Source organism: Anser cygnoides, chromosome Z, assembly GCF_040182565.1.
Source record: "Anser cygnoides isolate HZ-2024a breed goose chromosome Z, Taihu_goose_T2T_genome, whole genome shotgun sequence".
NCBI classification, from domain to species: domain Eukaryota; kingdom Metazoa; phylum Chordata; class Aves; order Anseriformes; family Anatidae; genus Anser; species Anser cygnoides.
In genome coordinates this window covers 75,088,675-75,115,565 of record NC_089912.1, presented here as the reverse complement: position 1 = coordinate 75,115,565, position 26,891 = coordinate 75,088,675, and the positions used below count along the sequence as shown (strand labels likewise).

The window sequence follows — 26,891 nt, the reverse complement described above, 5'->3', positions numbered from 1 at the left end:
GAATCTTGTTTAGAATAAGCTAGCTGATATATATATGAAATAGCCTGGCAACTGCATGAAATTCCAAGGGGACGAAAATACATGTAGAAAGGTATCTCAGTCTGCACTCCAGGGAATCATCATGAATACCAACAATGCCTAATGCAAGAGCAGATGCCTCCAGGGCCGGGGCAAAACGAATAGTGGCATCTTCCACACTACTTGCACTGCACACTATACCAACCTTTGGGTAATGGCTTAAATGCAGTTTCTAACGATTCTACTGTAATGGTTGAAAAAAATGACCAATTAAATTAAATGCGAGCCTGGATCAATAATCTTACTTAAGTAAGGTTTTAGTCTTACTAAGGAATGCAAGTACCCTAAAATTATTCAAGTAGATAAAACAATTATACATCATGGAACAACAGTATTCCAAACTTCAGTGATCAACAGCCAGTACAGCTGTAAGGAATAACATTTTCCATACCTATTTGCGTATCTCAATGTATTTAGAGTGTTTTCACATGATGCCATCCCTGGAGAAATTGTAGCAATCTGCAGAAAACAAGCCACACATTAATAAATCACTTTGCACAGATGAAAGGGTAGATGAACTCAAATTAACTTTTGTTTTGTTTTAAATCCCTGGTTTCATCTGAGAACTTCTACAAACACCATCTACAGTGTACAGGTGTCCTAATACAATGATATGTCAAGAATAAAGATGTCAAGTCAAACCTTCAGCTTAGATTTTTTAACCATACCTGACACATTAAGAATTCATGGAAATTTCAATCTATTTCCCTCATCTGACAGCCTTAGTAACATAAAATGTGAACTGAAAACTCTAATTGAAAAAATAAGACTCCCCAGAACGGGAAATAGGGAAATACGCAATTCAGAAGAAAGTAAGTTTAATGCATCCTGCATGCAATTATCAGATTTTTTTTAATGCGTGCATCTTCAAAGGCTGTTCTCCATTCACGCAGACTGAATACTGATTGGAGACAGCTGTTTTGGCCACAGCTCAAAATTGTACCTGAACAAATGCTTATCTTTAATATCCCTATGTATTTTCCTAAGTAGAGATTTTTTAATGTTTTTTTTAAAAGTAAAAATTTCTGTAAATAATACTTGATAGCTAACTTATCACACATATCTGGAATCTCTAAGTCTTTCCTTTTCCATTTAAACAAAATATACTGAAGATATCACCTTCTTTTCAGGAATCAGCAAAAATACAACAGTGATCAGGCCAGAGTGGCAAGAGTGGCATCATTAATTGTCCTAGCTTTTGTCAGTAGTCCAATTTTTACATCTTCGCTCCTTTCAGAAGAGCCAAAAAGACACTACCCAGGACAAACACCTCTAAGATCCAACACACTAACACTTTTGCTGGCAGCACAGCATCAGAAACTGATGAAGATCAGATAATCCCAGTCTTCTGTTTCATCCAGCTGCTGACATTACTGTACAAGAGCACAGGTCATCTTGGGAGGAATTTCTCCCACTGGGGAGAAATATGCAGTGGGAGAAACTTTAAAGAGCCTGCTGCTACATACACTAAGTTTAAATCTCTAACACCAGTATGCATCAGTTACTAATGAAAATAACAAATGTATATTTGAAAAGATCCTTTGATTGTATGTCTCTTTATTAAGCATTGTGAATACTACTGAACAAAAACCTACAAGTTTCTAAAATCCTTCCAGAATCCTTTTATGTGAAAGGTGCATGTTCTACTTCTGTCAGCTTAATGCTCTGAGTACACCACATACAGCAACCGCCTCAACACCAGGACACTGCTCCAACTCCTCATGCACAAAAGGAACAGCTGCTACAAGAAAGGGCCACTGCAGGTGCCGTCAGCCATGCTGATGCCATTTTCAGGGCACAATACTCCGTCTGTTGAATAGAAATGTCCACTGAATCACATGTCCTTATGCTTCAACAAGCCCAGCGCAGGAGGAAGAGGACTCCGACCTCTCCATCGCTCACTTCCTCATTCATAACTTCAAATGAGGAGAAGGGAAAAGGTTGCACTACTTGTGGACAGGAATATCTTTAAGACCAGCCATGACCAATCTTCCTATCTCAAACATATCTACATCAGTTACAAATCATCACGGTGGCATCAGCGTCCCTTTTAGGGGACTGGAGTCTCCAAGTTCCTGCTCCCTGCCTCGAGAACTGAGGAGTCTCGCACTTCAGCAATGACTCCACAACGTCAAGGATATAACACGTTGAGGATGCAGAACTGGTTAAAAAGGCCTGTTTTATGTGCCTGCACTGCAAATTTCAGATGATGATACATTATCCTATGATATAACTCTTCAAGAACAACATGAAATGGTCTTTGAAATTATCTTAGGACAAGAACTTCAGTGCAATTGCAATGATTAACAACATTCAAACCAAACTACTTTTGCTCACTGTCTCTGGATTCCTACAGAATGAAACAAATACTAGTCATAACTGTCCACGTGGAAGTTATTTTCAAAAAACTAAGTTTCTCAATCATATTTTAACCTTTTATACAGAGATGTTCCATCCCTGAAGACATAACTTGTAAAATTGGAACAGGAATTCCATAAATAATAAAAGGCAAAGTAAAACAAGAATTAAGAGTAGAAATTACCAAATAAATTTGACTCAAACATCCCACTTAAAGATTAGTATGACAGAAAGAAAATGGAAAAAGCCCAAAAGGTATTTTATAACAGCACATTTCAAAAGATGGAAGAGGAAGTTAAAATCACAATTTTTACTGCATCATTTTATATGCTTTCCGTATTGAAAACCACCAACCTATTTGCAAAATGTCTTAGTCTAATATCAGATCAAATCTTTGTCTTCTTGAGGAGTCCCTTTACAATGAATGTCTCCTGACTAATAAGCAAAACCAGCATCTTGAAAGGGTCCAGTTTTGATCTTACACATTCAATAAACGATAGTCTCCAACTGAATAATATTTGTATGTTGCAATCTCTAATTTATTTTTCCTGCAAAAGGCTAAAATGTTTTGGAGGAAATGCTACCATTACCTTGTAACAGCTGAAACTGTACTGTACTTAAAATATCTTCTACACTTTCATTTACTTAAACTAATGTTGACAGTGTTCTAGAGAACATAGCGGTGATCTCTAAAGTCAACTGTAGAAACTCGAAATGAAATGATTTATTTTATTTTGCAATCACTTTTAGAAGTTCCAAGCACCAGAATTAATTATGTGGCTCTGCTGCAAACAAGCAGTCAGTACACCTGCAGAATAAGTATTCTTTTAATTTAATAAAAGACTGTTCAACTTCAGCTATTATAAACCATGACTTGCCGTTTCCTTTCCCTGGACATTTCATCAGTAAAACGTTGCCAACATATGAAATAAAGCCTAAACATGAAGATGCTAACATACCAGACACACCCTGCCAAAGAGACAGCCATTAATGTGTAAGGCTGAATAAACTATCATTTAAAATTATTCATTGTAAATAAAGATGGAAGATGGATGAGGCTGCTGATCATTATCCACTCTTCCCACCACTTGGCCACTGCAGTGCTAATCTCTCTTCTTTCCAGAGAAATTGAGTTAATTGTAGGCTAAGGTATCTCCCACATGTCCCTCAATTCAATATATGCTGCCCAGTAGCCTTTCAGATCTCTAGACAGGAAGCTATCTTCTGTATGCATCTAGTTATTGCAGGAACATGTGCTGCAAACATGAGTGCTCAATCTAAAAATCGTAAAGATGCACTGTAGTTTAATTTTCTTAACTGTAAAGTGACTGTAGTTGTATGAACGAGAAAAATAATTCAGTCGTATTTCCACTCACTTTGAGAGGGTATTCTTTTCCTTCATTCAGAAGTATACTGAATACAGAATGAAGGAATATGAGCTGTATCAGTTATTAAACACCCACAGATCATGGATTGTTCTTGATAGAATTCTTATGCAATTAATCAGGAAAAAATGTTATGACAACTCTATCATAAAAGCAATGAATAAAAAAGCTACAGCAAAACAAGAGACATCTTGTTAGCGCTTCATGGAGTGTTAAGGGTGATGGTGAGAACCTCATGAAACATTGACAACTGCTGATCCTTCTATGTACGGACAGTAGTTCTCAACAACCTAACTTCCCAAATCTTCCTCAATAATATGGATAAGTTAGCTAGAAATGCAACATTTAGCTTTTTGATCCTGAGTAGGATTTATGAAGTTGTGTCTCAATGCAAAGAGAACAATCCCGTCCTTTCACTGGAAGACTGAAGGAGAATAAAAGATTTATCAAAAATGTTTTTACCACCATTTTCAAAACAGAACCATACCAACAGCTAAAGAAAAGACTAGGCTGTGCTAACACTGGCTTTCATGCTGTGGTCTGCAGAATTCTGTGGCCTCTCAAATAATTCCAGGGTATATGTGAAAAGTAACCAGTACAAAGAAGCTTAACAGACAGTGTGCACTGCAAAGAGTTTGCATTTCCATAAGGGGAGAATGTTATGGATGCACAAATAAAACCCATGAAAATCCGTGGTTTTATTTGTCCTTTCCACCACCTGAGAGAAAAATTGTTTTTCTGACTCGAGCAAATACACACTTATAGAACATACAACTATCCATCCTATATATCCCAATACTCCCCTCTTCAACAGCCTAGAGCATAATCTGATGTCTTTGATTGCAACTCTACATTTTCCTTCACCATTTAAAGACTGTAACTCACCAGTATTTCCAGTTTACACCACTTTTACAAAATTCTGATTCAACAAACAATGCCCTCATAATTAGGACATCATTAAAAACAATAATTTGAAAAAATAATAAAAAAAAGAAACACCTTTCAAGCTAGAAGCGTTTCTACCTAGGTCCCTAGCTAGAAAATTAGAACAAGCAGTAAGAAAGGCCAATAAAAAGTAGAGGAGGGAGCAAGGACACATCTCTGCTGAAAGACTCCCACCAAATGAAGTGGTCTATTTTCTTATTTTCTCAGACTCATTAACTTAAGCCTAACAGATTGCCAGTAGCAAATGACCAGCTCTAAATATGATATCCTATGTTCCTAGCTTCTTTTCTTTTTTCAGTTGTAAATACATACAATTAACCAAACAAACTTACCATACAGGTACGCGAGTTTTCTCCTATGAATGAATCTCTTAGCACCTGAGTAAGTTTACTTGCTCTGAATGGTGTATGAGGTTTATTTCGGCCTAAGGCTCTAATGCACTCCTGAAAGAACAAAATGGTTTCTATTTATTCAATGTTAAAGAAAATTACATACTAAAATGCAATTCAAAATCAGATAATGCACGCCCTAGTTATCTTGCTGTCCTCTAAGTCATCATTAAAATTTACCTTTAAAGCTCGGATTCAAGAAGTTAGATTTTTTTTTACCTCTCATTAAGTTTACCTCCTACCTTAGGAGCCTTAAAGGCTTCCTGAACCTCACCAGAAATGTTTACATCTATTGTATCCAGCAACAACAACAAATTCAGTGTTGATGTTAAATATCCAGACAAACAACTATTTCTGACTACCAGCTGTAAAAGCCTGAATGATCTACAGCCTCCACCAGCAGAAGAATAGGGATGGTGGCAGGTGTTAACTCTTATCAGTTAAAAGAATAGCTTTGATTCTGGCTCTATCCTGGACATTCTTTACAGCTCAGAAAACATCAGTGATCAAACTTTCTGAAAGCTTACACAGGTCACAAATGTAGTGAGTATGCAATAGTGAGTACTAGTATTGCAACTGGTTGGAGAGTTCCAGCGAAAAAATACTGTGCAGAAGTTATTATTATGAAATTACTATAGAATTTATAGCAGCAAAAAAGTACAAAAGTGCAAAAATGCCATTGTTATAACTTAAACATCACTTCTGCCCACCCAGAGTTCAAACATTAGTTAATAAATCACTTCTTGCATAAGAAAGTTTGAATATAAACTTTTGAAATTTCCTAGAAACAGGTCTTCCAAAAGCAAGGCTAGAAACCAGGGGATGATAATCCAAGAAACCACTGCAATCGCGAAACAGTGTAAAACAGAACTGAAAAAGGGCTCAGAATAAAACTGCCGTGACACAGAACAGAAAAAAACACAATGGCAACTTGGACTTATCTAATGTGATTATTTAAAAACTCACCAGCTGAATTTATTAGAATGGACACAGCTCGGGTAAACAGAAAAACTGAAGCTTGTTGAATGTAAATTTCACATGCAAATGCTTAAAAGGTTCACCAATGACCAATACTTATAGATGAGCAAGGCAGTGCATTCCTTGAAATTTCTGAATTTTTTTGTACCTTGCTACTATATTTACAAAAGGAGAAAAGTAGATTAGACAATAACAAATGTACATGTTGAGTTACTAGTACAGCAACCAACAAGTTTAATTAAGATATTTTAAATTACTGTAACAATTTTTAGTTTGCTCACTCTTGAAAAAAATTGAATTCTGTTGTCTTCTTAATAGTAAAAGAATTATAGGAGAACACTGCCAGCTTTTAAATTTGAATAGAGTTTTAACCATTTTTTCTTTTCATCACAGCACAGTAAACCAGGTAACAAAACAACAACACTACTTCCATGTAGGAACAGTCCAGAAAAAACTTTTTGTACCAAAATTTGATTGCGCCAGGACAGGACTGACATACACATGTGAGCAGCAAATCTTGGATTAGCACTGAAGACCACTCTCATAAACTACTAGTTTAATTTGAGCTTGACAGTAACTTCAAGGGTATTGAATGCAAACAGAAAAAGATGTGCAATGTTTTTGGAGCCACACGAAAAACAGAAAATTAACATATTGTGAAACAGTTATATCTTATCATACTGCTTTTAAGACTTCTGCAAGACCTCCATTAATTTTTATTTTCCCTTCTCCGTTTAATTTAGATCACAGCTACCAATAAAGCACTAGAAGAACTTTTCACTGTAATTAAAAACGATGTGTTGGATGAAACTGATCTACGTTGTATGTTCGCTGAAGACATTAGCCAGAACAAAATCAGCAAGTAACTTAAACACAAGGAAAACAAAACAGTTTTATTCAATCAATTCAGTAAACAAATACGCCATAAAGGTAACTTTATTATTTACCTTTTTAAAAATCTCTTTTTAAAAAAATAATATCCTGAGATGGAGCAGCTGAGGGCACTGGGGTTGTTTAATCTGGAGAAGAGAAGGCTCAGGGGAGACCTTATTGCTCTCTACAGGTACCTGAAAGGAAGGTGTGGGGAGCTGGGGGTCGGCCTCTTCTCGCAGAGAACTAGTGATAGGGCTAGAGGGAATGGCCTCAAGTTGTGCCAGGGGAGGTTCAGGTTGGAAATGAGGAGACATTTCTCCTACTCAGAAAGAGCAGTCAGGCACTGGAACGGGTTGCCCAGGGAGGTGGTGGAGTCACCATCCCTGGGGGTGTTCAAGGAAAGGCTGGACGTGGTGCTTAGGGACATGGTTTAGTGGGTAACATTGGTAGTAAGGTGATGGTTGGACCAGATGATCTTGAAGGTCTTTTCCAACCTTAATGATTCTATGATTCTATTTCAGACCTTGAGTATCAAAGTCAGTCACAGTTGGCTCCTCCCATCTGCTCTCATTTTAGGTATATATCAGAAAAGTCTTAAAATCAAGTTGTTTTGTTTTGTTTTCAAAACTGTATGAAAGTTGATAGCACAATGTTTCTGCAATGTTTCTGCTTGGTAATTACCAGGTGTTCCTTCAGGCATTCAGAGGAAAAATCAATACATTATTTTACCTGTCACATCAGTAGACAATGTAGACAAGCAAAGCCTCCAAAAACACTCATTTTAATAGTCATTGCTATTAAATGAGAAAGCTTCCACCTACTCAAACACAATGGAAACATTTCAGTTACCTTGAGTGCTAAAAGGCTCTTGTTAATTTCAGCACCTTCCAGCCTTGTCTGTCTGTCTGCACTGGAAGTATCTGCTCCTCTTTCATTTCCAGCCAAATCAATCAGAGAAAATTTACCATGCAATTTCCCTTTCCTTCGGAGAATAATCTGAAACACTGCATGGCTTCGAGATGAGTGTGCATTTGCAGATGTCTGACCAGATGTCCTTTAAACAAAAGGAGAGATGGGGAGGACATATGAAGACGTGAAGGACCACACATGTTAAACCTACTACCCTAGGAGTAGTTTTTTCAAGGCAGAGTCCTGTATCTTCTTACATATACTGACAGCATGTCTAACATACTAATGGAGACTGGAGATATAACCCTAATAAGTTGATGTATATAGTACAGTTATACCTATGTTTCCATCTCTTCATATAGAAATAGAAGATTTACAGTATTTTACCTGAGTCTTAAAAGCAAGAATAATGAGATCTTCAAAGATTTCAGATCATCAGAGAATTTACATGTAAAACGCCAATGGCATTTTTAAATGATCAGGCAGCAGTCTGTGCAAAAAGCTAATTTTAAAAACAATGAAGCTGGATTTTAACAAAATATTAAAGTTTTATGCTTAACTTCTGTCACTATATATCAAGGCCTTTTAGAACTGAAGAATTTGGCAGTACTCCAGATTAAAAACAATGTGAATTTAAGTCAGTAATCTGGTTACATAAATGCACACAGTTCATATCCTATAGAAAAGTCAGTTCTTATTTCTCTCTAGGAGACAGAGAAAGTCTAAACTATCTTATTCAAAAGGCTGGCAGATTGATTACTTGCAGCCAACATCATTAGAAACCCCATTGTATATTAAAAAGCAATCACTATGCAGACACAGAGAAATTAAGAGATGTTCTGATTCTTTAATTTACAATGAAAAACTGGTGGAAGCTATGGGAGATACCTGCAGCTGTTGCCTATTTCAATAAGCTTAAGAACATCTTCAACACATTTGACTTCCCGTTCCTGTAATCCCACCACCTGGACTTGCTGTTTACCATCTTCTAATACTCTTAATTTTGTCTTCCTGTTCAACAAGTCAAAAACCTTTGGGGGGGGGGGGAAACAAAACAGTTAAAGAGGAATTTTAGAAGACACTTGTTTCAAATCCCATATCAAAATATGCAAAGTATCCCATGCAAAATAAAAATAAAAATATGATTGGAAGGGAATTGTGAAGAATTATTTGAAATAAAGCTTTCAGAACAAAGAGGAGAGAAAAAAAAACCTTTTACATAACAAGCTCACAATCTCTTTGAGGAAGTGCTTTTTCACAAACAAGAGATCAGGTACTCACCTTACCACTGTAGATTTCAAAAAATGTTGCATATACTTGAAGTTCTAACTTCTTATAGTTTGGCTTCTTTAGCATTAAAAAGACATCTCGAGCTGTGAATATATTTCCAAATTAAAATGAAATCTAGTTATGTATTTTCATTTAGTAAAGACTCGTTAATATATAATGGTCTATTATACAGCAACTCTCATAATTTGCAAGTATAACAAATAGGGTCAGTCACCAAGTCTAAAACACTGTATTTAAACTGCCAGATTATATTGGAAGATGCTGAAGACCCCAAATAGTAAACTCAATTAATCATTAGTATTATTACATTTTGGAAATAATCTATATGTCCTTTACAGGGTGAAGACTACACACCTCGGAACTACTTTGTATATTACTAAATCCCTACTGTAACACAAAATATGTAGAACCTTATATTTGCACAATAAGAAGCAGAAAATCTATTGACCTCAACTAATTTGCAAAAAGCCAACAAATCAATAAAGTCTCACCTGCAAGTGCATATATCCCCTTTGAACAATCTTGGTTCTTTCCTGAAAAGTCACCACCCATAGTCTACATTAAAAAACAACAACAACAAAAAACACTAAAAGTCACAAAACTGTAACTTACATATTTGTTGCTTATTAGAATTTAACCAAGTGCATTGTACATACAAAACGGTGTATTGCTGACATGTAGAAGAAACACTTACATGGGTTTTTCCACTGCCTGTTTGCCCATATGCAAAACAAGTAGCCATTCCCCTTTCAAATATGGTCTCCACTAATGGTCGAGCTGTAAACCTTGAATGCAAAAAAATAGTATGTAAGAAAATGAAACACTTGAAGTTGCCACTACCACAGGGACAACATACATTTTAAGGCCAGAAATGACAGAACTGGGTCTGTACTCTGAGATGCCAAAGAACATCTCCAAATTAGAGCTAATACAGCTCTAAGGCATTAAAATATCCTAAAACATTAAACAAAAGCTAAAAGGTGTCTCCCATTTATTCTACAACAATATAATCCTCCTTTAAACCCTGAGGAAAAAAAAAATCCTTTGTTTTAATAATGCAACACAGCACAGCTTACTACATGAAGTCTACAGCTTCCTAAAAAAAAAAAAAGACAGCATTAGAAAATATGGGAGCAGGAGAACATAATAGATAAATGCTTAAGTTTTGCCAATACAAAAATTCCTCTACGTTGTTTTTTTAATTCTTTCTTTTCTTTCTAAATCAGCTTCTAACACTAATTTTATAAGACAGACGGACAAAACAGCATTGAGATTCTTAGTATCTTGAGAACATACATATGCTGAGAAAAGGCTCAAGAAGATGTATAACCAAGCTCATCAGAATAGAAAAATCTAGTGATACCTGAGGTATTACTTGATGTGTCAAAAATACTTTCCCAAAGTATTATTTTTCTATTTTAAAGGATTAACTTCTGCTTTTAAAAAACATACCCTGTTACTATTCCTAATGCTAGCTGTTTATCACTGTTACTTCATGAAACATCTTGAAAAGCAAAGTGTAACCTAATGGAGGGTTATCTCTATTAAATAATTAGAGTAAGAGTCTCTGCAATATACTTCTAAATGCTCTCTTTCTAAACTTCTTCCAGATGTTTCCTTTTATTCCACTTTGGAACAAACACAAAATTACTTACAAAAAGTATACAGGCAAGATAAACCCATTCAGCAGCCAAGGGTTATACAAAATGTAACAGAATCATCATTAAAAAAAATAAATAAAAATGAGTGCACCAGATGACTTTTGATCAGCCTTAGTCTTTCTTTTTTATTTCCTCCAAGCATATACTTCATTTGTCCTCAAGAGGATATTTTCATCTCTCTGCTTGTTCTTTTAAATTTGGAATATAAATTTCAAGAAGCCTATTTTCCTAAGAAGCATACTCCATTATCTCTGTTGAGTTTGAAATTATGCATTTTGATTTATAAAAAGTGGTATTAATATTATCTATTTTAAAAAAAGACAGAATACAATCATAACTAGAAACGTTTTCATAAAGCGTTATACAATTCCAAATGTTACCAAGCCAAAGGCAGTCCAACTTTCCTTCTACTAGAACCTTCTTTTGCAATCTTGACCTTTTAGATATATAAACTTTGTTTCTCCTTTAAATATTCAAAATGCATATCCATGCAAACTAGTGTTAAAAGGTTTTTAACATAAAAAAAAAAAAACAACTTGCAACTCAGTTTTGTGGCTCAAGGACACAAAATACTTAAAATACAAATTAGGCAAAATTAAACTACTAAAATGGAGTATTAGATTTTTTCCTGACAAACTGAAAATTTTTTTCCAGTATAGAAATACATTAATTTTATCATACTGAAGAAAACTGGAGTAACTAGTCATACTATTTTTTTGTTCCCCAGTGTGGAAGCCTACTATGACACCTGTCTTGCTCTTAATTCAGTTATAGCAGAAGACCTTGAAGCAAACTGTCCTTCAAGTAATAATCAATATTGTGCCATCTGAAGAAGAAGAAAAAACCGTGCACTACTACAAAGGCCAGAGATTTATTGTTTCAGGCTGAGTACAAACATATTTCAATATTTTCTCATATTACCATTAATTTATTATGTAACTAATAAAAGCCATCCAGAAGAAACTAAACTTTAAAATATGGTAACACTGTATGCCAAAAACACCTTTCACAATTAAACACTATGCTCACAACGATAAATGAGGACTAACAGGAAAGATGGAGATTAAAGAACTGGTTGTTAAGCAGGAGGAAAACCATTGCAAGTGGCAAACTTCACAAGGCTCTGCCACAGCTCTTCCATGTGAAGAAAGAAAAGAAGTCACCAATGGACAAACATTAGAGAGAAATCTCCAAGGGCATAGCTTTGCTTCAGTTTACACTAATGAAAGTCTTTTAAACTAACAGACTAAGGAGATTTGCATTTTGCTATCCTTCTTCTCCTAATTTTATCAAGCGCAGGACTCAAATTTTCATTTTCAAGGCTTTTTAATAAATCTTTCATTACGTATTTTCACTTATCCAATGACAGCATGTTAGCATCCACAGTCAACCAGGATATGATGCCAACTTTGACTTTGTAACTGTTGGATTAAAAACTATCATTAGTATATCAAATTAATATATACTCCTTAGGGTTATAGAAGGCACTCTCCAAGCATAAGGAGAAGTTAAATCATCAAATTCCATTCTAATATCAATATTCCTCACAAAATGCTTCACAACATTTAGACTGTATACCAAAATTATGACCTATCCTAATGTCATAATTTTGCCTGCTAGTGTATCTAATCCATTCAGTGACAGGTAGAATGCAAACAGCTACTTCTAAACAAGTTTTTGAAGTGTTGTGTGCATTATTCTGTGACAGTCGTGGAAGTAAAATGGAAGAATAAAGGAAAAAAAGAGATCCAAATACCTTGGAGCTGTGTGTGTGTGCGTCTTTGCAGCCTTTTTTTTTTTTTAATCAGAAAGCTATAGCATTTTGAACAAAATAAATTAGCTTCCATGTAGGTCTGCATTACGTCAGTTAGACTTCTTCCAACAGCTCAGGAATCTCAGCAATATGAAAAACATAGCAATGCTCTTTTTTTGTACTTTTCTCCACCCTCTTCTGATTTGTTTCCAGAAGTTAATTATCTTATATTCAAACAGCACTGTATTTGGGGCTGGTGCTGCCCTTTTATTCCAAGTTTCCTGAAGACCAAAAGCAATGACTCAAGCTCCAGGTGCCGTGCACATACTAATTAATGAGAAAATAACACTGAGGTGGATGGAGTAGCAATGAAGTTGTACAAATATTCACTGGCTGAGAAGGCAGGTAATACACACTGTCTGGCAAGTCTGGGCTTGGAGAAAGACTGAGAACAGAACTGAGGTCAACAGAGGTGGAAATGGAGATGACATTGCAGATGAAAAATTCAGGATAAGCAGAGTTAAAATATGAGTATACAGACAAAAGAATGGAGGTAGCAATATACATATCTGATAACAGAGAACAGGGGTCAGGTCCATGACCCAGTTACTGACATGGGAGATAAATGAGAGATTAAATAAAAAAATACTCACAGAAGAAAAAAAAAAGCATTTACACATACCTGTAAACCATTTCATTAGGAGCCGTGTCATCAAAGGCATAATCAAAACGAAAAGTTTGGTTTTCTAGGTACCTTGTTAAATCCACCTTTTGTTTTGGCTCATGTACCATCACAACATCTTTACTAGGAATTGTTATTACATCAAGGTCTTTCATTAAAGTTTCTATAAAATAAGTGAAACATATATATTTAACTAGCAACACATCATTTTTTACATTGTTTTTCATTGTTTACATTCCTGTAACATCTCAGATAACACAGCTCCTCCAAGTAACAACAGTGCAGTAGACTAGGGCTTCTGATACCTAGATAGTAATATTCTAAGTTAGAAATTTCATTTCGGAAGTCTATTCATCCTATCCTAGCAATTGCTAGAAATTTAAGACAAGTGTTACAAAGTTGATTAGATAAAGAAAGATCATTAATTATAGCTTGTTGTATAGTCTATAATAATAACACTTTTCATGGATTTAAGTTCTTTTCCCAGGTCTTATAAACTCTTTTTACAGATTACTACCATACCCTGTGAGTTTTTATAAGTAAGTTCTCTTCTGGAGAAACTGAACACTGCAGTCTACTACTTGTACTGTCCAACATGCTTAGGAGAATCTTCTTGATTGTAAAATTTTGCTTTTATTTTCTGTAACTCTTAATGTTATAGTAATATGTTCACAGCTTCCAAAAATGAAAATATTGCTTTCATTCTACTTAGAGATTTCCATTTGTATATTCCTTCTGGAACCTAAAGCGTAGGTCTTTAATGTAGAATTTCTCTACAGTTAAACACTTTCGAAAAATTATCTTGTAAGCAGAAAGCTGAAAATGCTAATGATGCTTCCTGTCATTGGGAATGAACAGAAGCTATCTAGTTGTGATTTCAATAGTGAGTTCCCAGGTTATAATTACCACAGTGTATTACAATGTACAGCTAGTTGTTGTAGGAGATATGAGTCAGCAAAATACAGAGAACCCAGCGATCCATGATATGCACAAAAATAAAGATCTTTTGTGTGTACAGTCAAGATCAATAATGTGTCCTGCTTGCATTGCTATGTAAAATTTTGTAAGGCATGCAGTTCAAGAATTAGATGTGGCTTTACACAATCAGATAGAAATCTTTTCATCAGTTAACAAACTTATCAAACTGTACAATGCTTACCACTTCCAACACACCAACACAAGTATGCATTCAATTCACAATATAATCAAAATTTCAACTTCACTGCAATAAAGTAAAATGTAATTATTCTGCAGTAATCACAGAGAAGAAATAAAGAACACTGGTTAAAAGGGATATATGAAGGCTAATTATTTACACAAAAATCTTTTTCAGTTAAAGCAGTCAAATCTGTTATTTCTTAAAAAATTGTTTGGAATAAGACATTTACCTGCCCCCGGGTAATTATTAGGACAACCTGTATTCCTTGCTGATGAAAATGTGCAATAGTGTTTATAAAACCCACCATACCCGTTTCTCAACTGTAAATATACCTCACTGAAATAAAAATTTAAATTATCAACCTGAAGACCTACTTCCTACAGTCAGTCCACAAAATTATCAGTGCTGGGAATATCCAAAGACTATGGTGATACATCTGTGTTTGTGAGAGACTGACATAAATTCGTACAATTGATTTCTATTGCATAATTTGAGCACCTTACAGAATTTCAAAACACAGAACATGAAAAGGGAAAGGTAATATTTTTGATGTATTGTTATTGCAATAATAAAGGAAACAAACTATTTTTTATTTTTTCTCTTTGGCTTTTACAGAATAATATTCGTTTGTGCTTTTCAATTTTAGTCTTTCAATTCTTTCATACTCTTCAATTTTAAAAATGTGGCATGAGAAATACTGCTTCTTATGAATTCTCAAAAATAAAATACACATTTTCAGAAGAGTTTATCATAGGACTACTGGATTATCTCTGTGGTTCCTCCCCAGTCTAAGAGAGAAGCTTATTTAAAAAAATACAAAATAGCTTTAGTGTCAGCTTCACTTTTACTTAGGCACTCATCTTCAAGGCAACACCTGGAGTGCTGTGTCCAGTTCTGGGCTCCCCAGTACAAGAGAGACATGGAGTTAATGGAGGGAGTATAAAGGAGAGCTACGAAGATTATGACAGGACTGGAGCACCTGTCATATGAGGACAGGCTGAGAGAGCTGGGCCTGTTTAGCGGGGAAGAGAGAAGACTGACGGGAGACCTCATCAATCTCTATTAATATCTGGAGTGTCGAGAGGATGGAGCAGGTCTCTTTTCAGTTGTGCCCAGTAACAGGACAAGAGGCAACGGGTACAAAGGTACAAGCTGAAGCACAGGAGGTTCTGGCTGAATATGAGGGGGCACTTCTTTACTGTGAGGGTGACAAAGCATTGGAACAGGTTGCCCACAGAGGTTGTGGTCTTCTTCTCTGGAGATATTCAAAACCCGCCCGGATGCCATCCTGCACAAAGTGCTCTAGGTGATCCTGCTTGGCAGGGGGATTGGACTAGATGATCTTCAAAGGCTCCTTCCAGCCTCGGACATTCTCTGATTTTGTGATTCCAACAAACTCTTCAGAAATAATTTCTCAACAGCTTCTAACCACTAATACCTAAGGTCTGCAACTTGCACAGTTTGAAGTACTACTTTTGAATCCCAGCTTAGCCTTATGACAACTTGATGTCATTTACTATAATTTCACTTTGTCCACCTTCTGTGCAGGTAGAAGGCAACGTTTCTCCCAAAATGTATTAGATTTCTAAGTCAAATTTTATTACAGATAACCTTCAAGGCTAAAGCAGAAATTGAACTGCTAACAGATTTGTGCATTGAATATCCTTATTATACAGATTGTGAAAAATAATTTAAATTAACCAGCTTTTGAGGTTATGCATTCCTTTTAGATTATTATATATATATATTTTAACTTAAAAATGAAAAAAATGTAGAAGCAGCAGCTCTAATGTATTTTGTGGAAGGAAAAATAACACTAACTATATACTGACATCAATATGTTTTCTCTTTCCTGTACAGTTCTCGCATATCCCTCTGGAAATGAGGGATATGATAATCCAGATAATCCTTAATGTGTAGCTCTGACAGTACAAAAATACTAAATAAATCTCTTGTTGTTTCATAGTCAGTGTGATGCTCTTTGAGTCCTTTAGCTAAACCACATATATACAATAAGGGAAAGAAAGAAACATCCTTCAAGACAGAAATCAGCTTAAAATGGTGCTGAATTCAGATGGGTTCCAATCCAGAAACACTTGCAGTTCTCACTTTCCCACTGACAGTGGAGAACATCATGAGAAGACCGGCATTTACTGGAGCTGAAAACCTAAACAACTTGGGGAATATTGTCTCCAGCCTAAGGAGCAGGCAGGAAGTGTGTATATATACTACTCATATATACAAAGATGTCACTAGGGAATGATTCCAGTACCTAAAAACAGGTGGTTAGTGCCACTTCATATGCCCCAGGATATCTTGCCCAATCCTCAGATGCAATTACAGATGAGTCTCCAATTTGTCTGTAACCCACAAGCCCTATGAGGATGCCTTAGATACTTCTGGGTGCCTAAAGTGTCATAGGACACCAACATGTAGGTACCACCTGAATTGTTCTAAACATCTTATTTAGGTCCACTTGAAAATACATAAAAAAATACATGTATAAAAAATGTGTAGAAAAGCTTTCATTGGGTAGCTCACTGATCAAGAGATTACTTAAAGGACAGTTTAAAAGAATGGTGATTCTTACACAACTGTAAGATTACTCAGGAAATTATAGCAGAATTGACATCCAAACCAACTAAATACACCCTAGATGACCTTGGAACAAAATTGCAGTCTCTGTGTCTCTACTCCCAATCCACAAAACTGTGACAGTTTAAACTACTTTTCTCCCTGACTTTATCCAGGTTATGATAAATCTATGAATTGTCTGGGTCACTCACACATATTGGCTAGTACTAGTGGAGTTTCACCTTTGATCAGTATTTCTATATCTCTTCAGTATGAATAATATAACTATCAGAAGCAGCTTTTCAGAGAAAGAATTCTGCAAAATATTAAATGGTCGTACCTTTTTTATTGAGTGGTCGTTTTCGTACACAAACACATATCCTGTGCTCATCAATCTACAAAGGAAAGAATCTATCAGTAAACTATACTTCAGTTCCAGTTATAGGGTACGTTACCTCTGCTTTTGAAGTAATTAACCAATCATATAAACGAAGAGAAATTTCCAATACAGTGAGTCATCTGAATGAGCAAAAGCCCATTGCATCTGCACAATAACCAAGAAACTGAAAGGGAGAGCCATACACTAAGGATAAAAAAACTGTGCAGATAGTGACTGGTTTCTGTAGAGTACTAGATACAACTTACAGCAAGCAAATCCAGCTGTAACAGGGTGGATACGTTATTCATGGAAATTGTTAGGGTCTCAGATTTCCACAAACATCTGATAAAGTCATTTAAGGATTCCCCTGACTTCCCTGAAAATCAAAGGCCCTCATCACCTTGAAAAATCAAATATTAATCTTTACACTCCACAAGGTTTTTCAAAGAAACCCAAGTGTTTTGTGTGCACATCATTTAGCACCCAAGGAAAACACAGAAAAAAATAAATCCGTGCTATGAAGAACATTAATACATACTAAGCAACTTATTTTTCATGTTTACAGACAGAAGTATAGTCATACATTGGAAAAAAAAATTAAAAACCCATAGAAAAAATACAGAAGGATAAAAAAATGTCCACATTGCCTAGGGTACTTACAGGATCTGCAGTTGTCAACGGTCTATAATCCAAACTTCCCCTGAAATCTCTTATCATACACATAATTTCATAATTTGGGTTTGTAGCATCAACATCCTAGAGAAGCAAGCAAAAGAATTTTTTACATTATTTTCCTGAAATGGGCTAATTTACATAAGTTCTGAATTCACTCATAAAGAAAAATACATATTAACTGATGTTCTGATGTAGGTCATTTACTGATCAGAAAGGAAATTATATGGTCATTATATGACCTTTATTTAATATTTTTGGTTGTCAAAAACACTTTTTAATCGAGGACTCACTACAAGTCTACTCAAGGAAGAAAAATGACTCCCACTTTTGTCAGAATCAACACATTAAAGAAACACTACCAAACAACTTCACAACAACAGGCAGTATATGCAGTCAACGCCTCTTAATCTGAGATAACACTGGCCAAAAAACAAATGGATAGACAACTATATAGGCATAAAATAGGCTGCAGAGGACCATGCAGGTACCCCAGCTGCTCTAAGTGAGATGGCTAAAGGAGTGTTATCCTACCAGTGGTCCTGAGTTAACTTCTACAGCGACTTGAATGCACTGAAAACTCTTAAAATCATAGAATTATGGTTGGAGAAGACCTCTACAGTCATCAAGTCCAACCGTCTTCCAACACACCAAGAGGCCCCAGAAGCAGAAGCTATCCCAAAGACACATGATATGCTACATCCAGGCTCACAAGCCCTCCTACCCCTAAACCTGGAACCACAAGTACAGTAGCAAAAGGACACACAAGAGCTCATGCACGGAGCCCACCTAAGCCTTGCTAAGTCAGAGGTGTAGAGCTGGGCAGGCTGCACAATTACTCAAATATCTTTTCCTAAAACACCCATTTTTACAGTTTGGCGACATCCTATTTATGCCATACACAGCCAATTCTGGTCCTCAGACCTTACTGAGCTTTGCATGGCTCCCCACAAGTAAGGTAAAACACCTTCTGGACCACAGCAGATTGTGGAGGCAGCACAGGCACTTCCAGAAAGCAATGCACTGAGGTTAACAAGCTGAAACTGAACCATCAGATGTCTGTGTATCTGTGACAGAGTTGATCCCCATCTTAGATAAATCTGTGATGTGGTAATCAGAAGTTGACTATACTTTTATGTTCTCCACTCTGACTACTATGAACTTAAAACTGCTTACAGTAAGTCCACACAAAATGTATTACTGCTGAAACGTTTCCTTCTAAAATTCAGGAAGAAGTATTGCTTATTATGGAAAAAGTATTTGCCTAGTGTTATTCAAATTCTATTTAAAGGTCTTGCCCACTAGAAGACAGTGGTTTCTTGCCCACTAGCAAACAGTGCTGCATTTCACAACAGAACACGCAAAGCACCAGAAAGCACAGATACAGAGAGGTCATCAAGGCAACCACAACTTTCTCATACAGAAGTTTAAGACTTAGGTTCAAAGGCAGTATTCACAGAAGTGAGATAAAATGAATATTTTAGGTGTAGCACCATGTCAAATAATTTTATGATATAAACCAAAAATTAATTGTTCCTCACCCATAAAGACATAGTGATATTTTTCATTTGTTTAAGTGGATGAAAATTAGAGAATGTGAATTCAACATAGGTCATTTTAGGTCATCTTAGAAACATCATTAAACCATGAAGTAAATTTAAACTGTCTGAATTATTTACTAAGTGGTGGTACTTCTCATGTCAGTAGCAGATTGGTAGCATCTCTTCAGAGGGATTAACCCATAAGCACAAGCCTGCCAACAAGATTACACTACTGGTTTTGCTAAAGCTTTTACACTACTGTGACAGAAAGTCATTTAATATTTAGAGATTTTTCTCACAGGATTAGCAACTTGCACAAAAATTTCTAACAGCTCACTGCCAACCTGCCTGCACAATACAAAGCTAACCTATAAATTCCTTGACAGGTTTAAAGACGAAAAAGAAAAATAATCACTGTTCAAATTTGCCCCTTAAATACATCTCTTATAAATTCCTAGACAGGTTTAAGGAAGAAGAAAAAAACACTGTTTGAATTTGAGCCTTAAATACATCTCCTACAAAGCATCAAAGATCATAAGGAACAATTTATTATAATGTTGAAATATCTTCTGTAGAATAAAAGCCTTATCTAAAAGCCAAAGCCTTGATTATTTTTATCAACATATTTTCCCTAAGAAACAGCTATCATCAGCACTTGATTTTGAAATAACATATGGAAAGTTAAGTAATTGTAAGCATTTATTTGTGTAGGAAGAAAAAGAGGGGGAAAACTATAAATAGCTATGAGACCAATGCAGCTATGCAACAAAATGGTTTATCAGACTTTTATGCAGGATGAAAACATTTTAATTTCAAGATTATCACAGTTCATAAAAATTACTGAAGAATGAAAAAAAGCACCATCTAAACTAAAAATACTAACCTGCGCTCTTTTTTCTCTAAGTTCCTGCTGTTGTAACCTTCTTTTTTCACGTTTCTCTTGCAATTTTTCAACCTCTTTTACACAATTAGATTTTCTACGTGCTTAGAAAAAATGATATAATTTAAAATATTTTCAGTGTGTTGCATGGATTTAGTATTTACACTACAATTATATTAATTAATCAATATTTAGAATGCATTTATTTATATCAACTGTTTTTTCAAGGAAATCAGGGTTACTACAAAATAAGTATAAAAATTTAATTTCTAAAATTCATAGAATATGTAAATTAGAAAAAAATATGGGAATGGGACAATAACTACACAACCAAAAATACAAGGACAATGACCTTCAAAAAACATTTGGATAGATACATTTGGACAGATACATGTGATCTCTTGGTTTGTATTAAAAGCAAGTCCAGGCAAATTAAAAATAAAAATAAAAAATCACACATTCATGGTTAAAAAAAGATAAAGGAAAATCAAATTCCAAGCACCAGCACAACTATGACAAAACTGAACATTTGTTTAGCCACAGGGCTCTGAAGAAGCTTTGTAAGGAAGCCTACAGACAACTGCATATATAGATCACTTGTCATTTATGGACAACAACATAATCCAAGAGAATGTACATGTAATGCCCAGAATGAAAGAATCCTTGATACACTGTTTACATACAAGGGGGTCCAAATTCCTTTTTTGCAGCTTGAACTGGAGATATATCTGAAACACTACCGTTCTGTTGTGAGGAGGAAGACTGCTCAGGAAGCTGAGTGGGCCGTGCACGTGCAGAACCAACCACTGCAGAAGAAAAGCACAAAGCTGATCTAGATGTGAAAGAATAACATTTCTACCAAATTCTGAAATGTTTTAGTATGACAAGATGAAACAAGGCCTCTTTTGAGACGCAACAATTTGTCAGTGCGGAGGAGAGTCATATGTATGGAAAGTCTATTATTAAAGACATTTGGTATGCAGCCTTTTTTATCCTAATGTTATATACCAACGCAACATAATTATTAAGTACCAATGCTGCCCATGCATACTTTTAAATACTGTACTACACAATTAGTATAACTTATTATGTACAAAGAATGAAGAATGTACTTGTAGATACACAGTCTTTCAGTGCTGTAATTTTATTTATGTTGTGATTATACCAAAAACCCAGCAAGAAAATGGCCCTGCTGTTTCACATTCTCTACAAATTAAAAAAATGGTTCCACCCCATCAAACCTACAATATCTTGAGGACTAGAGGGAAACAGATGAAAAGCAGCCAAGTGCAGTTCAAACTACAAGTGGAAGAAACAAACCTTTTTGAGACCATATTGAAAGTGATATGGATACAATCAACATGTCTACCTAAATTTATGCATTTATTCCATATGTGATAGAGATGCCAATTTCTAAAGATGCAGATATCTGTTCCCAGTGAATGCAGTGGGAGTAGTAAGCATGCAAGCCTCTCTGGCAGAGCTGAATATTTTAAGTTGTTATTCAAAGAGTTGCTTCAAGCACCTCTGCTTCAGCTAGCCAGTTTCTTGCAAGTGCTACTAATAAGCTCTGCCAGAAAAGCATGAAAGTGAAGGTAACAGCTTTGATTAATAGCTTAGAGATGACATTTCAAAGTTAGTTATGTTCAGCACAGGTTAGAAAATTAAAACAATAAGCAATAACTATTCCTTTCCATATTACAGATGCATTACATCTGCAGTCATCTAATACTTACTTCATTTCACCTATTATTCTGTGACATTTTTATGGTTTTTATAGTTTTTTCACTATTAACTGTGAAGAAATAACCTGTAGGTTTAAAGTGTTCTTTGAATTAATGTTTACACACAGACTGTTAGAAAACTAAGCCAAAAAATTGAAAGTGTAAGAATTTTATGTGCACTACTCATAGTATATTGAAAAACTCCATTAAGCTGAAGTAAACTGAGGATGTTTTAATTTGTAAAAGTTCCCACAAAATCTATAATGATTTATAATAATTTATAATAGCATAATTAATTAACTTCAAATTGTTGCACCTTCAGTTCATTCAGCTTAACTTTCCTGATGCTATATTGCTTAAACTTGCACATAAATATTATTCATACATATCCATTCCTAAATACACATAGCAGTAATTCTAGGAATGATGTGCCATGTCTTCTACATGTCACATGTGTACACACTGAATTAGAAAAGCAGAACTATTAAAGAATTTTAGATGAGCAGGAATTCAAAACGTTTCCATATTTTTTCCTTCCTTGAAATGGTCAGATGTAACAATTACCTCTATTATCTCTGGCAGAAGTATCATTCTTAACAGCTGCCACAGTTCGTCGACTCTACAAAGAAAGAAATGTCTGTTATTTGATCACCTGACTATTGAAAACATAAATTACAGCCTCATCTCTTCCTCTGACATAACATCAGCAACACTGAGAAGTGATAAATACGAAATCCCACCCCGAAGAGCCTAGGGTGAAGACTACTTGAACTATATGTACTGCTTCAAAACAACCTCCTTTTCTATGTTTTTACTTGAGCTATACCTAGTTATATAAACATTAGTCCCCATCTACCTCCCTGCCAAACCTGTTCTTAGAAAATTTTCAGAAACCCCCATTCACCACAGGAATAAAAGGAACATATTCAACAAGTAGTTCCACAGACAAAAGTAAGATTTAAAAATTCAAGTGTGACTATATGTATAGAAGTTCTGTAAGTTTATTATGAACATACTGCATAGGTATTACCAACCTTCACAATTTTGTTTACTTTGGCTGATGGAGTAGGTGGTGGTGGTGTCTCTGGACTAGGTTCAATATCTTCATCAGGTGCAAGATCTGGATTAAGTGAAAATATGCTCTCCAAGTCAATCTGTTTAAAAGAACATAAAGCATATTTGTGAGTCTAAGAACAAATTCAACCTCTCAATTTCTGCTGTTAGACTTGAGAATAAACAATAAATAAATTTATTGTTTTTACCACACAACTATTTAATTCTATAACCTGAACTATCTCATTTTGTGTTCACTAAAACATCTTAAGCATCAGTTATTGTCTTACTTAAAACACACACCCTTCAGAAAACAGATGAATTACAAATGACCAACAGATATTCGCAGTTCTGTAGAGTGATTAAATTAAAACAGAAATAGCTAGTATTAACACACAAAAAAAAAGAAAATTACTGCAGATAATGAAAGACATTCTATAACATAAAAAGGAGATCTCAGTTATTTGAAATTTCCCAGACAGTGCAAAAGGAACAGACAAATTACAGTGACCCTAAAAATAAAAACAAAACTGAATCTATATTAAACATACTACCCTGTTTTTTTCTTCTAAGTTCTCCTCCTTCAAAATGCCATTATCTGAGGAGGAGGGAAGATCTAAAAACTAGCAAGCTTCAGATCTATTGAAACTTGGCTTCCTAAAGATCTTAAATAGTTTGGTTTCTAAACTGCCACTTCCCTTGGCTGGACCTTTCAAAGATATCATTAGTACATGGATTCTTTATGTCCAGAGGGTTGAGCTCCATGGATGAGATCACTAGGACATGCTCATATTTTTCTCTTTTTCCTATGTTTTAACAAAACTAGTTAGGTGTAATTCTGAGACGCTTCTCAAAATCTCAGCTTGAACAGGCTAACTTGGTCCAAAACTTCAAGGAAGAAGGAATAGCAAAATATAACTGAGACACACAGAAAGATAGTTCAAACAAGCAAGCCTAGAAAATTATTGCCAAGGAAAAAAAAAAAGTAAATAAACGAGAGTCCAATTCCTCATTAAAACAGGCACAAAAGAATTTCTAATCTAGCTATCCCACTGGTTTCCTGTCTGAACCGCAAGTCTTTCTCCCTCTCAAAAATTTGATTTTTCTACTTGTAAAAAGGGGATAAAAAGCTCAGCCTTTGTAATCTTGTTCAAAATCAACAGATGAAAAGCACTACTTAAAAGCTATGACACAGAGCTCAGGAAGTAAAATCTGACACAACAGATAAGATTTTCACAACAGCTCCCATTCAAAACAGTCTGTAACCAAAGAAGCATTAAGTAAAATAATATTTATATCTTCTTTTCATTTATACACTGCAAATTTCTAAGTAACACTCATGTAGGCTATATATTATTTAAAAAGAGAAAGGTTCTAGAACAGTTAAGTTTACCTCTTTGCCTTTAGTATCTCCATTTTCAATCCATTCAACGGTTACACTTTCATTATCTTCATTTAGGGATGTTACCATAGCTTGATGAATTCGTCCTGGAAAGGAAACACAAATAATCATTTATTAACAGGTGAAAAAAAAACTCTCAGAAGCTATTTGAATACATGTATGCAGAGGAAGGCAGGAAGAAGACGGTTAAAAAAGAAAGGGGAATAAATAAAAGACGGTTCTTGGCCACATTCTATAAACTGGCTCAGATGCAAACCACTATCAGAGGTTCTACTGGGACAATACCCAGTGAAAAAATTCAAGAAATATAAAACTGAGTGGTAAGTAAGCAAAATACCATGTGAAAGCCACACCACTTAAAATCTTTTTCCTGTAAAATGTTTTAGTAACATTTCCAATACCATGATTACCCCATGGGTGGGAAAGTTTACTGTGGTATGCTCCACACAGGCTTTTTTGTATTCTTTCTAGGCTGATACAACAAGTGTCCCGACATTGGAGTAAAGCACCCTGACATAGTATTCTGATATCCATTCCTTATGGACATTCAATCAGTTGGTAACTCAGCTAAAATTAAGCTGCCTGTAACAACAATACAAATCCTCATTTTAGAAACAACTGCTACGGTGCCATTGCTATGACTTTTCATGTGAAAGATCTCAAGCCAACAAGCCCCTATAAAGATAAATAAAACCAGTAAGCTTCCAGTAGGAATAGAGATTTTCCTTTTAAATAAGTAATATATTGCACTTTTCTTTATATTCTCTGACACGCTTTATTGTATTTCCTATGTATGGTAGCAAGGAGTGGTTGGAAGAGCAGAGCAGCCATGCACTGACACAAAAGGATCAAGATCCATCTGTCGCATCTTTTTCACACCCATGTGTTGCCCGAAGAACACCAAGAACTCATCTTTCTAAGAAATAAAAATCCAATGCAACTGCTCCTCGGATACCCTCTTTTAATGAGCCATAGCACAAACAAGCAATCCCTAACTCTGTTGTACATGACAGGCAAACATAGATGATACAGTATGAAACATATTGTAAAAAAAGTTACTCCCAAGTATATATATACACGGCAAAGGCTCTAAAACCTTCTCCCACAGAACCAACTCATATGCAACTCCTCCTCCACCATCCTGCCTGCCTGTCAAACCAGAACAGTGTTTTAATTGACCTCATGTTTATATCCACCCATGAGCCAACGTCCACATATCCAAGAACCATGTACTGCTCCCAAACCATAACCTGACCATACTGGAACAGACAGTTCGTGCATAAACTGATTCTGTGGGTAAACAGTTTAACTACGAAAACACCTTGGTCCTTCTCTGTATGTCACTCCCTAGGTCTCCTCCATGTTGCATCTTTTAGAGACAGTGACTACTCATGGCTTGGACAGATGTGCTGTTTACTTGGGAAAAAGTGGCAGGAATGCTGGCCGCAAACACTCATGAATGGAGTTAAATCTGGTTGGAAACCAGTCATAACTGGTGTTCTTCTGGAGTCAAAATTGGTGACAGAATTGTTTATCAGCCATCTTGATGAGAGGGCAAAGTGCACCCTCACTGAGTTTGCCCATGACACCAGCTTGGGCAGGACTGCTGATCTGGTTGAGGCTAGGAAGGCCCTGCAGAGGGATCTCGATAGGCTAGATCGATGGGCCATGTCCAGCTGTATGGCATTCAACAGGGCTAAATGCTGGGTACAACACTTGGGGCATAACGACCCCTTGCAGCCGTACAGGCGTGGGGAACAGTGGCTGGAAAGTTGCCTGGCAAAAAAGGACCTGGGGGTGCTGGTCAACAGCCCGATGGACATGAGACAGCTGTGTGGCTGGCTGGCCAAGAGAGCCAACAGCCTCCTGGCCTGCACCAGAAGCAGTCTGGCCAGCAGGAGGAGGAAAGTGGTCGTCCCCTTGTCCGCAGCACTGGTGACACAGACCGCACCTTGCGTTCTCTGTTCACTTTGGCGTCCCTCGCTACAAGAAGGACATTGAGTTGCTGGAATGCATTGAGAGAAGAGCAGCAAAGCTGCTGAAGGGCCTAGAGAACAAGACCTATCAGGAGAGGCTGACGGAACAGGGGTTGTCTCGTCTGCTGAAAAGGAGGCTGAAGGCACACCTTTCGTCAACTACCTGAAAGGGAGTGGTAGCAAGGTGGGAGTCAGGTTCTTCTCTCAGGTGACAAGTGACAGGATGTGAG

General features: G+C 36.0%; 1 protein-coding gene across 6 annotated transcripts in view; it reads right to left on the bottom strand.

The window, feature by feature from the left end:
* The window catches only part of KIF2A (kinesin family member 2A), a 60,125-nt gene that overhangs the window by 9,967 nt on the left and 23,267 nt on the right, over positions 1-26,891 (bottom strand). For 4 of the 6 annotated variants that reach the window (XM_013180507.3, XM_066988843.1, XM_066988845.1 and 1 more), the window contains exons 2-16: positions 24,677-24,771; positions 23,265-23,384; positions 22,795-22,849; positions 21,190-21,312; positions 20,510-20,610; positions 18,074-18,169; positions 17,375-17,429; positions 13,302-13,464; positions 9,900-9,990; positions 9,697-9,760; positions 9,197-9,288; positions 8,804-8,946; positions 7,856-8,060; positions 5,099-5,209; positions 470-537 (exon numbers count right to left, since the gene is read on the bottom strand). In XM_013180507.3, the coding sequence (XP_013035961.1) occupies positions 470-537; positions 5,099-5,209; positions 7,856-8,060; positions 8,804-8,946; positions 9,197-9,288; positions 9,697-9,760; positions 9,900-9,990; positions 13,302-13,464; positions 17,375-17,429; positions 18,074-18,169; positions 20,510-20,610; positions 21,190-21,312; positions 22,795-22,849; positions 23,265-23,384; positions 24,677-24,754 (1,565 nt within the window). In that variant the 5' untranslated portion in view covers positions 24,755-24,771. Of the gene's footprint in view, positions 1-469; positions 538-5,098; positions 5,210-7,855; positions 8,061-8,803; positions 8,947-9,196; positions 9,289-9,696; positions 9,761-9,899; positions 9,991-13,301; positions 13,465-17,374; positions 17,430-18,073; positions 18,170-20,509; positions 20,611-21,189; positions 21,313-22,794; positions 22,850-23,264; positions 23,385-24,676; positions 24,772-26,891 lie in introns of those variants that run through there. The other 2 variants (XM_066988846.1, XM_013180505.3) reach the window with 1 other exon arrangement.